Raw genomic sequence first — 15,214 nt, forward strand, 5'->3', positions numbered from 1 at the left:
CCGCAGGGTTTCTCTTGCACTCCCTCGCTAGCCGAGGCCTTTAGGAGATTTTCTACGGCAGGTTGCTTGTACAACTCCGGACGGATTTGGCCCACCGGCGGTTGCTCTTTTCGCCGCACGCTTTGGATTGTGAAATCTACGCTGGTGAAGTTGATGTGGCGATCGACCATCTTACGGCGGAAGGACGTGTGCCTGTCCGAGGCCACCGGCTCGGTGGTTTGCCGGACGAGCCGCTTCCCGTCCCGGCCCGCCATGCTATCCTGGCTGCCGAACTCCGAGGGTATGTCTGGGGACGAGAGGCTGATCTTGACGCCGTCCTCGTTCCCGGCGTCCTTTGGGGAGGAGGGAGGGGTGCTGTCGGGACTGAGGTTCTTGCGTTTCCATGACAACAGATAACACCTCCACCAGCAGTACACCACCACGATGAACAATATCATTCCGCCGAACGCCGCACCAAGGACAACCGTCAGGGGAATTTCTGTTAGAAAAACAGAAAGAAGATATGTTATGTTGTTTACCAAAGGAAAACATGTTGTTTTTGCTACGTTTCCTCCTTTTCTTCTCCGCCAAACACTGACCTCTGACCTAGTCAATGACCTGATTTGTTGACATCTCTCACCATGGCAACTGGTGTTGGGTTACATAATGTTGCAATTTTATAGCAGGAGGGATTTAGACTCCTGTCTGACCATATATATGAATGTATTTTGAGTAAGATTTAACTGAGCAGACCATATGCGAAGGTAAACATTATACATTTTCTCTACAAATATTACCTGTTTTAGTTTTATTTTATTTTATTGCTTTATTTACTTTAAAATACCTACTGCCAGAATATCAATATGAGTCCGGCATATGCAATATACACACATTTCGATACCTAAGAAACTTACCAAATTTGTGAGATTTACTTAGAAAAGTTGAACATCATTACATACTAGACCAGCATTGATGATAACTAAAAAAAAACATTATTTGGTGATATGAAATCATACTTCACACGGTCTCAAATATCACATAATTTGATTGCAATACACGCATACATGTATGTAGCTCTCTTCGCATGTGAAGGTAAAAAATAAGTCGATCTTTAAAGTTCATCATAGGACTAATAAATAGGCCTCTACTGTTGTTATGACATGGTAAAATGTCAGCATTTCTAAGTATAACATTTTAGCACTAGTGTTATCATTTATTCAACTTATTATGCTTCTTTGTGCAAACGCCCACGGCTTCGCTATCAACGAATACAGACCTATCGTTAGGCCACAGCAAGTAAATTGCATGGATGATATCCTCCGCAGACTCAAAATCGAATGCGATAGGGCGAAAAAAACAAGACGGGCCCCCAAAAATTAGGTTCCTACATTTTCAAATTTTGAACAAGAAATAAAATATGTTTACTGCAAGCTATTATAACTGACATCCATTCGTCACTGAGAAAAAAAGCGTCTTCAACCATTGTACAAATGGTTTTAATTCAGCGAACATGACATATAAAAGGAATAAAATGCATCACTGCATCAAAGTAAAAGACAAAACATTAAATCAGAGCCTTGTCTTGTCTCCTCTCTTCATATTTATCTGCCATCCACGTTCCGGCATGGCAACAGACATTTTTGCCCATTTTCGGCATAAAGACCACTGTGAAAAAGCAAAAAAAATTTTTTTTTTTCAAAATCTGGCGAAAACTAATGCGCGCGCTGATGTCATCCATAAAAATTACTTGATATGGCCTAACGTTACATTTCACCTTCAGTGCACATTCCGCAATGTCTATGCCAAGTTCGTACGTATTAATTATAAAACAGTCAACCGCAGAAAGTGCCAAGCAGTCTGCTAGTGAGGACATCCAGATAACACCGCTTGTAAATTATGTTCTCAGAGTCTGGCACCCTGGGGGTTTAATTCCACCAATAGGAGGAGTCGTAAGAAGGGTGTTTGGTATTAAAGGGCGGAGGAAAGACGGTCTGTGAAAAGAGATATGACTGGTTAGATTATAGATTTCCACGCTAACCTTTTCAGCTGCATAGTTTACTGAACTAGAAAATGGACGGTGTAGCCTATATGGACAACCATCCACTGCTTCTTGAGTTTTATTTTACACACAAAAAAACACACACACAAAAAAAATACAACTCTCTGCAACAATGTAGGAACATGTCAGGATGACCATTTTTGAACTTCAACTTTGTTTTCATAACCACTACCCATATCCATATACTAAATATCATTAAGATCCATTTACAGGTTTTCGAGTTATGCTGAATACATACAATCAGCAAATGTACAAAAATCCCACTGCAGTACCGTTGGAAAAAGCCAGGGTAACCATTTTTGAACTTGACCTACATTTTCACTACAGCTACCTACATGCCAAATATAAAATATTTATTAAGAACTTCTCAAGTTATAATGTTGACCTTCATACAGACGCACACCAAAGCTGCTCCACTAGGCTCAAACCGAAAACATAGCCTTCTGACGAAGACAAATACAGACGCATTTCTTTTACAAGGATTCCGCGGAAAGCACAGTCGTCAACAGAAAGTTGAAGTCCTCACCGTCAACTTGGATTCCACTATTTACGGTGGAAACACGAGGTGAATTCCAATGAGGGAATGAAAAAAAAAGTTACCTGAAGGACGTTGCGGATTACTAAAAAGATTTATGCCACCAGCGAGGATTTCTGTCCTTCAGAATGTGTCTGTCCTGACGGTGTTATTACTATGGCCACAGCAAGTAATTTTTATGGATGACATCGACGCGCGCTTTGATTTTTCGGCTGATTTTGGAAAAAAAATAACAAGAAATTTTGTTGCCCTCTGACAGTGGACAACATGCCGAACATTGGTAAATATGTCTGTTGCCATGCCGGAAGGTGGATGACAGATAAATGTGAAGAGAGGAGACAAGTCTAGGCTCTGATTTATTGTTTTTCTTGTACTTTTACTCTGTTGCAGTTTTGTATTTCATTCCTTTATATGTGATGTTGCCGCTGAATTAAAAAAAAACTTATTCAACAAGGTTTATGCTATCAAAATATGAAAATAAAGAAATCTTTTTTTGCCCTATCGCATTAGATTTCAAGTCTGCGGAGGATGTGATCCATAAAACTTACTTGCTGTGGCCTATGTGCGGAATTCCCTGATGAATTTACCTTCCCAGATTTGAAGGACGGTGATTCTCAGGGGTAGGCACGGAGGGGGGCATAAATGTAGATGAAAATGACATAAAGTTAAGGTACCGAGGAGACAGGGATTGGGCTTAAGACGGGAGACGGGAAGACGGGTGTTGGTGGCTTTAGGTTCTTTCTATGTCCACAAGGTGTGTCGCAACTTAAGGTGTGTCACAAAGCTGCAAAAGGATAGGCTTGACTGTACATGTGATGGGCGCAGTGCAAAATTGTATATACATGGGACTTGAACATATAGCGGCCTACTTGTAAAGATAAGAATTCCACATGAGTGTGTATTTGAGAAACGTATATGGGCGGTAGGTTCTTTTTTTGCTGAGCATTTTGTTGAGTATCACGATTGGTCGTTTCATGGTTGAGTTTTGGGTGTTGGATACATTATCGTACTATTTTAGGAATAAAAACCGAGCAGACGTCAGGAGGAAAAGACTGGCTGAATAAAAGAAGATATTTATAAGTGGCACAGTTCTTAACCGCTTATAATCGTTAATAAACTATTACAAAATACCCGTTAGAAAGAACTCATGATATACAAAAATTGTGCGTCTAAGTGACCTAGGTGACCAATTATTTGAGACACACATCGTCATCATACAGCTATTTTAACTTTTTAAACTAACTTTTTTTGTTCAAATCATTTTTGTCTCTGATGCGAGCAAATGTTACTCCTGAATGATGAAGCCTGTATTTGTGATCAAATTTTCTGGTCAAAATCAAAGTCATTTCCACCTAGTACTTCAGTCGCGACGGCAACGCGACGTCCTGGAATGAAGTTAATTGAGAGTATTTCTAGTGGAATCGCCCAGTCAATCTACATTCTTAGTACTCCCACTGGTACACTTGCGTTCATGCGGGCTCTAGATACGATCTTCCTTATCAACGTAACTCCAAGGGGGTTGTCTACTATACCAGGAAATTACCTTTCGCATCCAGAACCGTAATCAACGTGCCTATCTAGTTCTATGCCTGAATTGGTTAAGGTTAGGTACGGTTCTGGATAGTCCAAGCATTCTAGAACGTAGATTTACGAAAGACACGGTACTGAATACCCCTAGAATATCCAGAACCGTAACTATGACTAGTGCTTCCATAACTAAGGCTACAAAAGCAAGCAAACAGTCCAAAAAAGCAAAAGAGTCCATTTCCAATCCTACAAAGACCTCTCGACTATGCGTTTGATAGAACTAGCCATGTCCAACCAATACGATTTCATTATATACATGTAATTGTTGTATGCATATGTGTTTGTGTAACGTGACCTGTGCTTAGCCCAGTGGGGCAAACATGTACAATAAAGGTCTTCATTCTTAATGTTCTAAGACAAATAATTTCCCGTCATTTTGAAGTAATATTCATGCCTCACTGCTAATGAAATACAACCTCTCCACCTTTGAAGTATAGAAGAAATGAAGATCACCAAGCCCCATATACAACCTCTTCACTTCTAAAATATAGAAGAAAAAAGATCACCAAACCCCATATACAACCTCTCCACTTCAAAAATATAGAAGAAAAAAGATCACCAAACCCCATATACAACCTTTTCACTTCTAAGATATAGAAGAAAAAAAGATCACCAAACCCCATATACAACCTCTTCACTTCTAAAATATAGAAGAAACAAGATCACCAAACCCCATATACAACCTCTTCACTTCTAAAATAAAGAAGAAAAAAAAGATCGCCAAACCCCATATACAACCTCTTCACTTCTAAAATATAGAAGAAAAAGATCACCAAACACCATATACAACCTCTTCACTTCTAAAATATAGAAGAAAAAAAGATCACCAAACCCCATATACAACCTCTTCACTTCTAAAATATAGATTCTGAAGAAAAAACGATCACCAAAACCCATATACATTACGTATTGAGAAAAAAATGCCCTTCGGGTCCAAAGATTACCCCCAAAACTCACTTTAACTCCAACTCCTCAGAGTTCCTCACGTCATACTATCAGATAGAGGAATGATAACGTTTCCATGGTAACCGACTTACGTAGATTGTTGCTATGGCAACTAGATGTTGTCTAGTTCCTGTTGCGATAAAGAAATGCACTTGAGTTGACGATAGCATCGGAAAAGTGGAACTACATTAGTCAGACTACATTAGGAGAAAGGAAGCAAAACGACGTAACTTCGCAGTTTACATACATTAACATGCACTATGTGCCATTTTAGTATTTTAGACCATTTTTATTCATGTGAAAAGACATTACAAAGTAATGACGCACTCAAGTTATGTTAGAGGCACCACTGAACACATATATACAAGACTGAACAAGAATATTAGAAGACAAACTTATATGAAACTAAATGTAACTAGAAATGTAACATATGTAAGGCAAATGTATAATGTTTACCTTCGCATATGGTCTGCTCTGTTAATTCTTACTCGAACACATTCATATATATGGCAACAAGAATCCAAATCCCTCCTGCTATAAAATTGCAACATGATGTAACCCAACACTAGTTACCGTGGTGACAGACGTCTGGTTCAGGTCAATGACCTTATTTGTTGGGAGAAGAAGAGGAGGAGAAAGAAACAGAGCAAAAAGAATAAACGACCTACAACTCCCTCGTCCAGTCACGTGACCTGGGTGACCTTTGACCCCTATGTCACGTGACCCCTCTTATGAGCTGAAGAAAGATGGCGGACGCCACCTGAAAGTTTCTCTGAGCTGGAATGTTTGTCGTGAGTATCAGTTTAACTCCTTCTTTCAACATGTTCTCCTCCTGCAAAGGTTAACATAACAAGGATAAGAATCCAGACTTATATAAAACAAAATGTGATGAACCTGCCCGTACAAGGAATATAATTTTTATTGCAAACTCATGCCCGAGTTTTCAATAAACTTGGGCATGAGTTTATTGCAAAACACTCATGCAATAAGTTTTTGCATGAGTTTTTTTACACATTTGAAATGTGCATTTCAAATGAAACATTTGTATTTGAAATGTTAATTTCAAATACAAAAGGAAGTATACGTACAAGAAAGTAATACATAACTAGACACAAAAAATAGAAACTACGATAACTCCTAAATCTACAGGTCTGGAGCTGACTTCTTTGAAAGAATTCAGATAGTCATCATTTGAAGTCTCACTTATAGTTATACTTACACTAGTACTAAGTTCTGAAAGTTCTTTGATAGATTTACCTATAAATACACCATATGCTAAGGGAATATGGAACATTTTCGCCACACCATGGCATTTGGTAAACACTATGAAGCACACACTGCGCTATAAAATTTATAGTTACATGGTGTATAAAGTATGTCATTACGATTTAAGAATGACTTTGTTATCTGTCTTTCCTTGCTGTGAAATCTCCTCCTTTCAGAAGTGTCCTGAAGCGGGGTATATCCGCGTGAAGCATACATTGTGTTTTTCCCAGTAGGAGGTTTTTCTGTGCACGAAAGATAGGAGAGCGCCAGACGCCAGTCTCGTCACTTAAGCCCATGTAGCACTTGGACTAATATTCACCAGTTTCCCATTCCCATGACGCATTGAACCTTAGTTGTAGTATACAAATACTAAGGGATCAGCCTTCAGAGAGAGGGGGGAGAGACAGAGAGAGTGAAAGAGAGAGAGACGAGAAAAATACTAGTATACCAACCAAGTCCTGTCCTTGGTTCTGAACGCTATCCACACACGAATGCACACGTGCACACAAGCGCGTGCAAATACAGAGAGAGAGAGGGGGGAGGGAAAGAGAGGGAGGGAGAGAGAGAAAGAGAAAGAGACGCGAATACTAGTATACCATAGGTCCTGTCCTTGGTACTGAATGCTATTCACCTACGAAAACACACGTGCACACAAGCGCGCGGGCGAACACACACACGCAAAGTGAGAGAGAAAGAGAGAGAGGGAGAGAGAGAAAGAGAAAGAGACGCGAAAAATACTAATATACTAGGTCCTGTTCTTGGTGCTGAATGCTATCCACCTACGAATACACACATGCACACGCGCGCGCAAGGAAACACACACATAGAGAGAGAGAGAGAAAGAAGGCAGCAGAGAGGGAGAGAGAAGGAGGGAGAGAGAGAGAGAGACGCAAATACTAGTATACCAAGTCCTGTCCTTGGTGCTGAACGCTATCCACACACCAATACACACATGAACACACACACACACACACGTGCGCGCGCGCGCCTAACACACAGAGAAAGAGTGAGGTTACGTTACGTAATACTTTAAAGCGTTAATCCTCAATGATCGTACCAAGACAGTATACACCGTCTGCTTCATGTGACTGCAGCGCCATCCGGCGATCCATTTCGATATAACAGAGAGTCGGTTTCCCAATAACAACTTTGCCAAACCAATCAACAAACGTAGCTTCTATGAAGCCCTAGCATTTTTATGTATGACGACATTGCCATTGGATCATTTTATAAAATCTGACCACCAAGGGACGTTCAACCCACCATAGTGGTAGGTTTTACAACTTTAAAGATCAATTTAACGATTTGTCAATTTCTCCCACAGTAATACAAACACCACAGCCCCCATTCTCAAAACGACCGTTAAGAAACCCTCCGACCAATCACAACCGCGGTACCATAAAAGAACCTCCTGATTTAAACGTCCCCATTGTCTCCTTTTTTACTACTTTCAAAATGAGTTTCCGTCCAGATAGTGACCTCAGTGGGATAATGTAGTCTCTGCTTGATTACAAAATCTATAATATTTTACTATTTATGTGGGTTACGCATACGTATACGCTTCCTATCCGTTCTTTTGAAAGCTGTAGTGTGCATCAGCATAGTTACGAGTGACCGAAAACACTAACTTTTACGGCGAATTCTTGCCGAATGTTCGTATTTTTACAGCATTCAGGCCAAAATGGTTTCATCCGAAATAGCTGTATGTATAATGCTTTACCAGCTAGGGGTGTATTGCCTATGTCGTAAAAATCGCCTCATTCAGCATCTATTTTATGTAGGACTTGGTTACACTTGAATGTGAGATAAAATGGCCTCACCCCAAACGATCACATCAGGATGTCACCAGAAGACAAGATAGTAAACATCAGGCTTTCAGCAATCTATCATAAACTGGGCTAAGGCTGATATATATCTTGTACTTTACGCCCGTTTCTATATTTCCTTCGATATCTCACCAGAAATTAGGCCAAAGCAAGGAAATTTTATGGATGACGTCCTCCGCAGACTCCAAATCTATAATGCGGTAGGGCGAAAAAAAGGCGGGTCAAAAAACAAGATTCCTACGTTTTCAAATTTTGAGACCGTAAACCATTTTAAACAAAAATTGGGGCGACGAAACTTAATATTACAACCAACTGGTCCTGTATTTAACAGTATTACCTGTCTTTGTAGATGTCTTCACATTTCAATTAACTAGAACAATTGTAGGAAAGAATTTGACATACCAACATTCATATGGGCAGCTACTACACTGGGTACTCATATGGGATGGAAAACCTTATACTGTCAACACTTGCCATCCTACGCGAGAAATTGTGCCTCACGTTTGCTGGATCCCTTATTGTCTCTGATGACCCGATAGACATTTATGACATTATTGCCCATTTTTGACATGTTGACTACCATCCAAGGGCAACAGAATCTCTTCTTTTTTTTTCCCAAAAAATCAGGCGAAAATTAATTCGCGCCCTGATGTCATCCATACAAATTACTTGCTGTGGCCTATCTGTGGTTTCGCGGAACAGCTAGAAGCTGAAACAGTGATAACCATGAAAGGGACATATTTCTCATGGCCACTTTTTCCAGTAACATATGATCGTTTCCTGGAATCTACACCGTGCGACCATGACCCCATTAGCCTTACAATGGCACGGAGGTGACCCTACATAAACCTTATGTTCACCTACGGCACTTTGGATATATGTCCATTATGTTTTAGTACAACGTTAGGCCACGTCCTCTGGAGACCCAAAATCTAATGCGAGAGCGCAAAAAAACAAGAAGGGCCGAAAGAAACAAGATGCCAGGATTTGAAATATACAAAGGGACGACAAATGTTAGGACACTAATTGAATGAGAGAACACATCGTAATAACCAGACAGGAGTTGTCGTCCTGTCCTGTTTCTTTCCTTTCATGACATCTTCTTAATTTTGCAAAGAACATCGAACGTATGCTGTAGTTTCAGATGTAATCACTAGTAGGCGTAACAGTCTATACTATTGGGATTAGAAATTGCAATGATACATTAGGCCTTTTTTTCGAGTCGCTGAGAGTATTTTTGAACTCTTTATGGGGATCTTGGGGGTAGTAGAATAAGCGCCAACGTTAGATCTTTAGCCCCTTAGTCCATGACGCCAATGAAAAGCCAAGTTCAAAGCTGGCTTGCAAGATCTGACTTTTTAAAGTCTCTGGCAATGGCAAATTTTCAAAAGATTTCAAGTTTCTCAGTGGATGCTAGACTGGCGGCAACTCTTTACATTGATCTTTTTCTTTTATCACGTTTAAACAGCGGCTTCCAACACGAAGCAACCTCTACGCAGTTGGATACTTGGCGTTGATGCCTAGCCGCTGGACTTCACGATCAATATTCTCCATCTTCGCTTGACTTCTCCAAATTAGACGTCATCAAATTAGCATAAATTATGCATATTAAATGATAAAATTTACATACAATTATCTGGGATTTTATTAATATTAGAAACCATGTGTAACTTGACATAAAACCCATAAAATTCTATTGTTGGAACAAAAATGACTAAATTTAGCAAAAAGTGCCTGTCAGAAACCCGTTGCCATGGCAACACAAAAAAAATATTATCTTATGCCAATGATAGAGAATTGTTGCCAACAATATTCTAGGAAAAGTCACCAAGTTTGGCCGTTCTAGCGCTTGCCGTTCAGACGCTAGGTGACATCAAAGTTGGCGTGGGCACTTTTAGCCCCCCCCCCGGTCTAGGTAGGGTTAACATGTTGAATTCTACGTATCACTAATACTACTGGAGCTAATTCTAAACATTCTTTGCTATATTCACCTAATGTCTGTACACACTTCTTCTAAAATGTAATTTAATTTATCTATTGTATAGTTAAAACCTCTGGTCCCAGAAATTTAATGGTATCTTTCTATTTCTACATTCAATTTATGACTGTAACACATTCCTTTCTTACTGAATATTGCTCTTTGAACTTCAAAATTGTGTATTATAGAAGCAGGTACTGAATGGAACATTGGATTTGTTAGGGAAAAAAATCAATCTTAGAATGATACTAGCCACAGTACAGAGATAACCTGATGTTACCTCCACAACTATTCACTCACTGTCGGCCATCTAGGTCTCCTTGAGGTCACTTTCATGGTTGTTAAGTTTGATAACCCCAAGTTTCTCATTATGATATTCCCTTGAAGCATAGCAAAGGGTCTGTAGTTGAACGTTTGCCAACAATGTAAAAATGTCCTTGAGTTTCTGCATGGTCGACACATATTCTGAGTGCAACTTTACCAAAGAGATAAGTTAAAAGCAAGTGTAGGACCTAAGAGGGTTTCTTGGGACCAGAGGTCTTTCAAGGCGGCTATTTGGAGACAAGAGCCGGCACTGGAAATGAGTGGAAAGGAAAAACTTCTAGCTGGTATGAGCAACGTTTGATCTAGAAATAACAGGGGAAAACAAGAATTCAGAGATTTCAGACCTCCATCAAATATGTAGGTCTTGTGTGATGGTGACTGTGTCCTCTTTTCGTTAACCACGGTGCCTACAAGTCTTTCTTTATAAATCAAATATCGTGCGGAAACAATACCAACAGTCAGCTGTCAAGGAGGTCTTGTAACAAAAAACACCCGTGAAAACAGATGCAGATGTTACTAATGACTTCTCCCCTTTTTCTGAACCCAACGATTTAATATTCATTACAACCTGACCTAAAAACCATGTGGAAACACAGACACACACACGGACACACATACAGAGATATACCAAAAACAATACTTCTATTTCTCATGGAGACAATTATCATAAACCATCCTACATTCACAACAAAATATTATAGTGTTGGAGAAATATCCGAGGCAATCGTTGCGTACATCCAAAACATTGTCCGGATGCTATCATTTTCTTGCGTTACCAGTCATGTGGGGACTTATGTTTCCTTTTTAGAGTCGCTCGATAAGTATATCCTCTGGCGTTAAATATTTCATCCGGCCGATCTCTCTACGGGATTATTTCTACAGAGGAAATCGTTAGATGCTGTTCCTATGGGATCTATTATTCTCCATTGTCGCCTGGGTGTAACCTTACAGGGACGTTTTCTACAGACAATTCTAGGCGCCACATAGTTCACTATTTGTCAATATGTGGACATTTTTCAGCCGAAGTACTCTGATGTAGCCGGCAAGCTATATGTTTTTACCTCAGGGGAAGGAGGTATCCTTCCGCGGAAGTTTCGATCGTGTTTGTGTTCGAAGCTATAATTCACAATGGGCTTGGCTTTTTATTATTTTTGGGTAAGTGATTAGCTATTATTGTTCACTCTTCATATGCTTTTTTATGCTTTATGCTTTCATATGTTTTTATGCATATAAAGTACTCTTCATATGCTTTTTTTTCTGGCAGCTAGCAACTACATATACCAGCATGTAGTGTGCCAATGCATTCTCCAAAATGACACGTTCTATTTTATTTTTGGTCTTAGATATACATCTGTTCAGCAGTAAAGAGCAATACGCTATATAGGGTGTAATTTGCTAGATGTGTTGTGGCTTCATAAAGCATTGTAACACCTCCCATAATGTGTACACGTCCAACAATTGATAAGTACATTTTGCTTCAGCGGTCGATAGCACCTGGACGTATGATTTACAGTAAGGATCAAACTTTAACCATGTCAAACTAATAGAGCGGTCTGTTATGGCGGAATCTATCCCCCCTTAAAGCCTATCATTTATCATGCACCCAATTTCAACCTACAATGGTCTGTTTGATAGCCCGTGATCACATCTTCGTGACCGCAGAGGTAGAACTGCATATAAAACTGTTCATTAAACAACACGATCTTTTTATATGCACCGTTATGGTAAGGAAATAAGATTACCTTACAGGTAATGATTTGTTTTCGAGTCGTATTCATTGTTAGGTCCCTAGCAGGTTCTTTGTGGCCGTAACTGTCTTCATATGAATGCAGATGGTGCTTTTGACCATACTGTAAGCGATAGACTGACCAAAATGTGGCCGTTACCCATGCTACCAATGGCGGCACCAACGGCTTTGATATCATGCAGTTATTTTTTAATGATTGATATAAAATGTACTAGAAAGGTAACATTTGCAAAGCAAATGCATAATGTTTACTGTTTCGGAAATATGGTCTGCTCTGTTCATTCTTACTCAAACACATTCATATATATATGGTTACAGGAGTCTAAATCTATCCTGCTATAAAATTGCAACATGATGTAACCCAACACTAGTTACCATGGTAACGGACAGCCTGGTCATTGATCTTTTGTGTTTGGAACGGAATAAGAGGGAACAGCAAAAACACTATGTTTTTCTTCGGTAAACATAACAAAACACGGTGGTGGTTAACTCTATCAAATTGCTAATTGTAGCCTCAATCAATGACAAGTGAATACATTTGTGAATATATCTTACCAGAAAATTTCTTTTCGTATCGTTCTAATGTTACATAATGCTATTAAAAGTCCTCCCAATCCTTGGCATGGTCGCTTATGGCGGCGCCCATCTCCATTTCTGTAGCCCTTAGGCCACACAGTTGTGCAATCACTACAGCAGGGGGCTAGTCCACTGGTAGTGGTGTGTGTTTAACTCACATACCTTTCTCAAACGCTGAGTAATAAGCAGAGAAAGAAGCATGTACCATTTTCAAAGTCTTTAGTGGTATGACTCGACTGGGGATCGAACTCACGACCTACCGAATGCAAGGCTAGCACTCTACTTACTAGGCCATGGCACCTTTTAAATAATGCAGCTTTGAAAAAGGCCATGTTATGAATGATTATTGTTGGCATCCTTCCGTCTCGGGAGACGATGGAGTATGGAGTATGGTTCAGTTCGTCTTCAGACATCGCCGGCTGTGGCTGTAGAGTTTTATCCTGGAGCGGCATACTTTGCCGCAGTTGTCACAGGTGAACTCGTCTGGTTGCGTGATTACATCTAGCCAAACGGTGGCCTGTATGATAGTGTCACAAGTGAAGCAGATCTGCAATTCCCCGCTAGACTGGAGTCACAGGTCAAACATTTATCATGAAAGCTCCCACACCGCCGGAGCCCGTGGCGTGTCCTCATATTCAATGTGTGTAAAATCGACCCTTCAACTGCCAAACCCACTGGCGGAAAGCCCGCAAAAGGCCAATTTGTATGAATAAAACATTTTCCTTGCCTCTGCCCATCCTTCTGTAATGGAAAAGTTGACCAAGCTTTTGAAGTAAGGACAAGGCTACACTTTCAAGTTTCGCAATAAGATTGCCATCATGATCATTAGCATAAATGTGGAACAATTGTTACTTTGTCGGGTTAGAATATAAATCATATCCCACATTTTCGATACATATCAAAGATACGGACAACATTACAAGATATGGATGTATTTCTGCACTTTGTATGTAGAAGATATTATCGGAATGTCTTAAATATAGTTCACATTTTGTGAATACATTTGTGGGCATGAATAAAGCATAGCTGCTTGCTGACAACACACCTGCTATGGGATAGGCTTATTACCTTAAAAATTATCATGAAATTGACGTTGAAAATCCAGTTTTACTACCATGAAATAGCTTTGGGTGCCTTCCAAAATAATCTTTGATTTGACATTTTATCTACCATACAGTGGAACATGGTTGAACACCATGTACATGTAGGTCAACACTGATGGATGATGATGATGGTTGATCGGCTGATTGATAGATCTGTCCAATAGAATCTGCTAAGTGATGTGAACGACTTACTTCTTAAGATATAAAAGGTAATCGTCAAGACACTTCCGAACACTTAACCCTCCAACGATTGACATTAGCACAGTTCTTGTAATGACACGTTGTTTATTAAACGTTGATGACTATGAAAGCAGGTTATGTATAGCTTAAGGTGTCCTCCCTGGCTAATTTGGCATTTTAAGTTTCCATCGTTTTCTCACAAAGAAATTTAGAAAGAACTGTAGTTGTACTGAATATTGATACCTGGGTACAAAAGGGTTATGAATATGAGAGAATAACCTAATTGCCTAATTAAAATCTAGTTATTCTCTAATTACTACGGGTAATTAGTAGATATCAATTTGTGCAAACTTACGTTTGTAGCTTTGACCATTATGCACATGAAAATCATATTTTTGTTTCAGTTACTTGTACCAAAGTGCTATATTATAACTTTAAAGATAATTACATTTGGGGCAATAAAATGTGATGACGTCATCTATATGGTCCATAAAATAATATTCATAACCCCTTTGTACCCAGGTATCAATATTCAGTACAACTACAGCCCTTTCTAAATACAGTCGGTAACTGCTGGAGTCCTCTACTTTGGGACACGGTTTCTGCAGTTGTCAGCTTAACGTACCGTTTCAAGCCCATGATCTTATCTTAAGAAATTTGGACAGTACTTAATAATCAATAGATGCTATCTGAGAAGATAGGTCTTCACCAGACCAGGCAATGCAACTGTACAACGACCAACAAACATTTTGCAACATAAACTTAATGTCATGAGCTAGCCTACGTGGTTTAAATTTGAAAAAAAAATGAACTAGGTGACTTGGCTTACTTGAAGTCTGTCACCATGGTAACTGGTGCTGTAGCAGACACCCTGTGGTGTTGGGTTACATTATGTAGCAGGACAGGGTTGGAGGGGCTGCTCACCATATATATGAATATGTATGATTGTGTTTAATATATGTACGAATGATATGAACTACGTATTGAGCCTAAATCTTCTGTGTCCTAAAACTAATATAAAATACTTACTCCTTTTCTCTTTGTGGATTCTAACAACGAATGTCTTTATCTTTAATGTCGATGAAACTCGTACCATTACGTGCATGCCC

The 15,214-nt window shown here is 39.5% G+C and overlaps 1 protein-coding gene across 1 annotated transcript in view; it reads right to left on the reverse strand.

The window, feature by feature from the left end:
* LOC109467298 (synaptotagmin-6-like) overlaps nucleotides 1-15,214 on the reverse strand; it is a 74,200-nt gene that overhangs the window by 8,166 nt on the left and 50,820 nt on the right. The window contains exon 2 of the mRNA XM_019765242.1: nucleotides 5-478. Within this exon, the coding sequence (XP_019620801.1) occupies nucleotides 5-478 (474 nt within the window). The remainder of the gene's footprint in view (nucleotides 1-4; nucleotides 479-15,214) is intronic.

The sequence above is a fragment of the Branchiostoma belcheri genome, unplaced genomic scaffold (assembly GCF_001625305.1).
Source record: "Branchiostoma belcheri isolate BF01 breed outbred unplaced genomic scaffold, Haploidv18h27 scaffold18, whole genome shotgun sequence".
NCBI classification, from domain to species: Eukaryota; Metazoa; Chordata; class Leptocardii; order Amphioxiformes; family Branchiostomatidae; genus Branchiostoma; species Branchiostoma belcheri.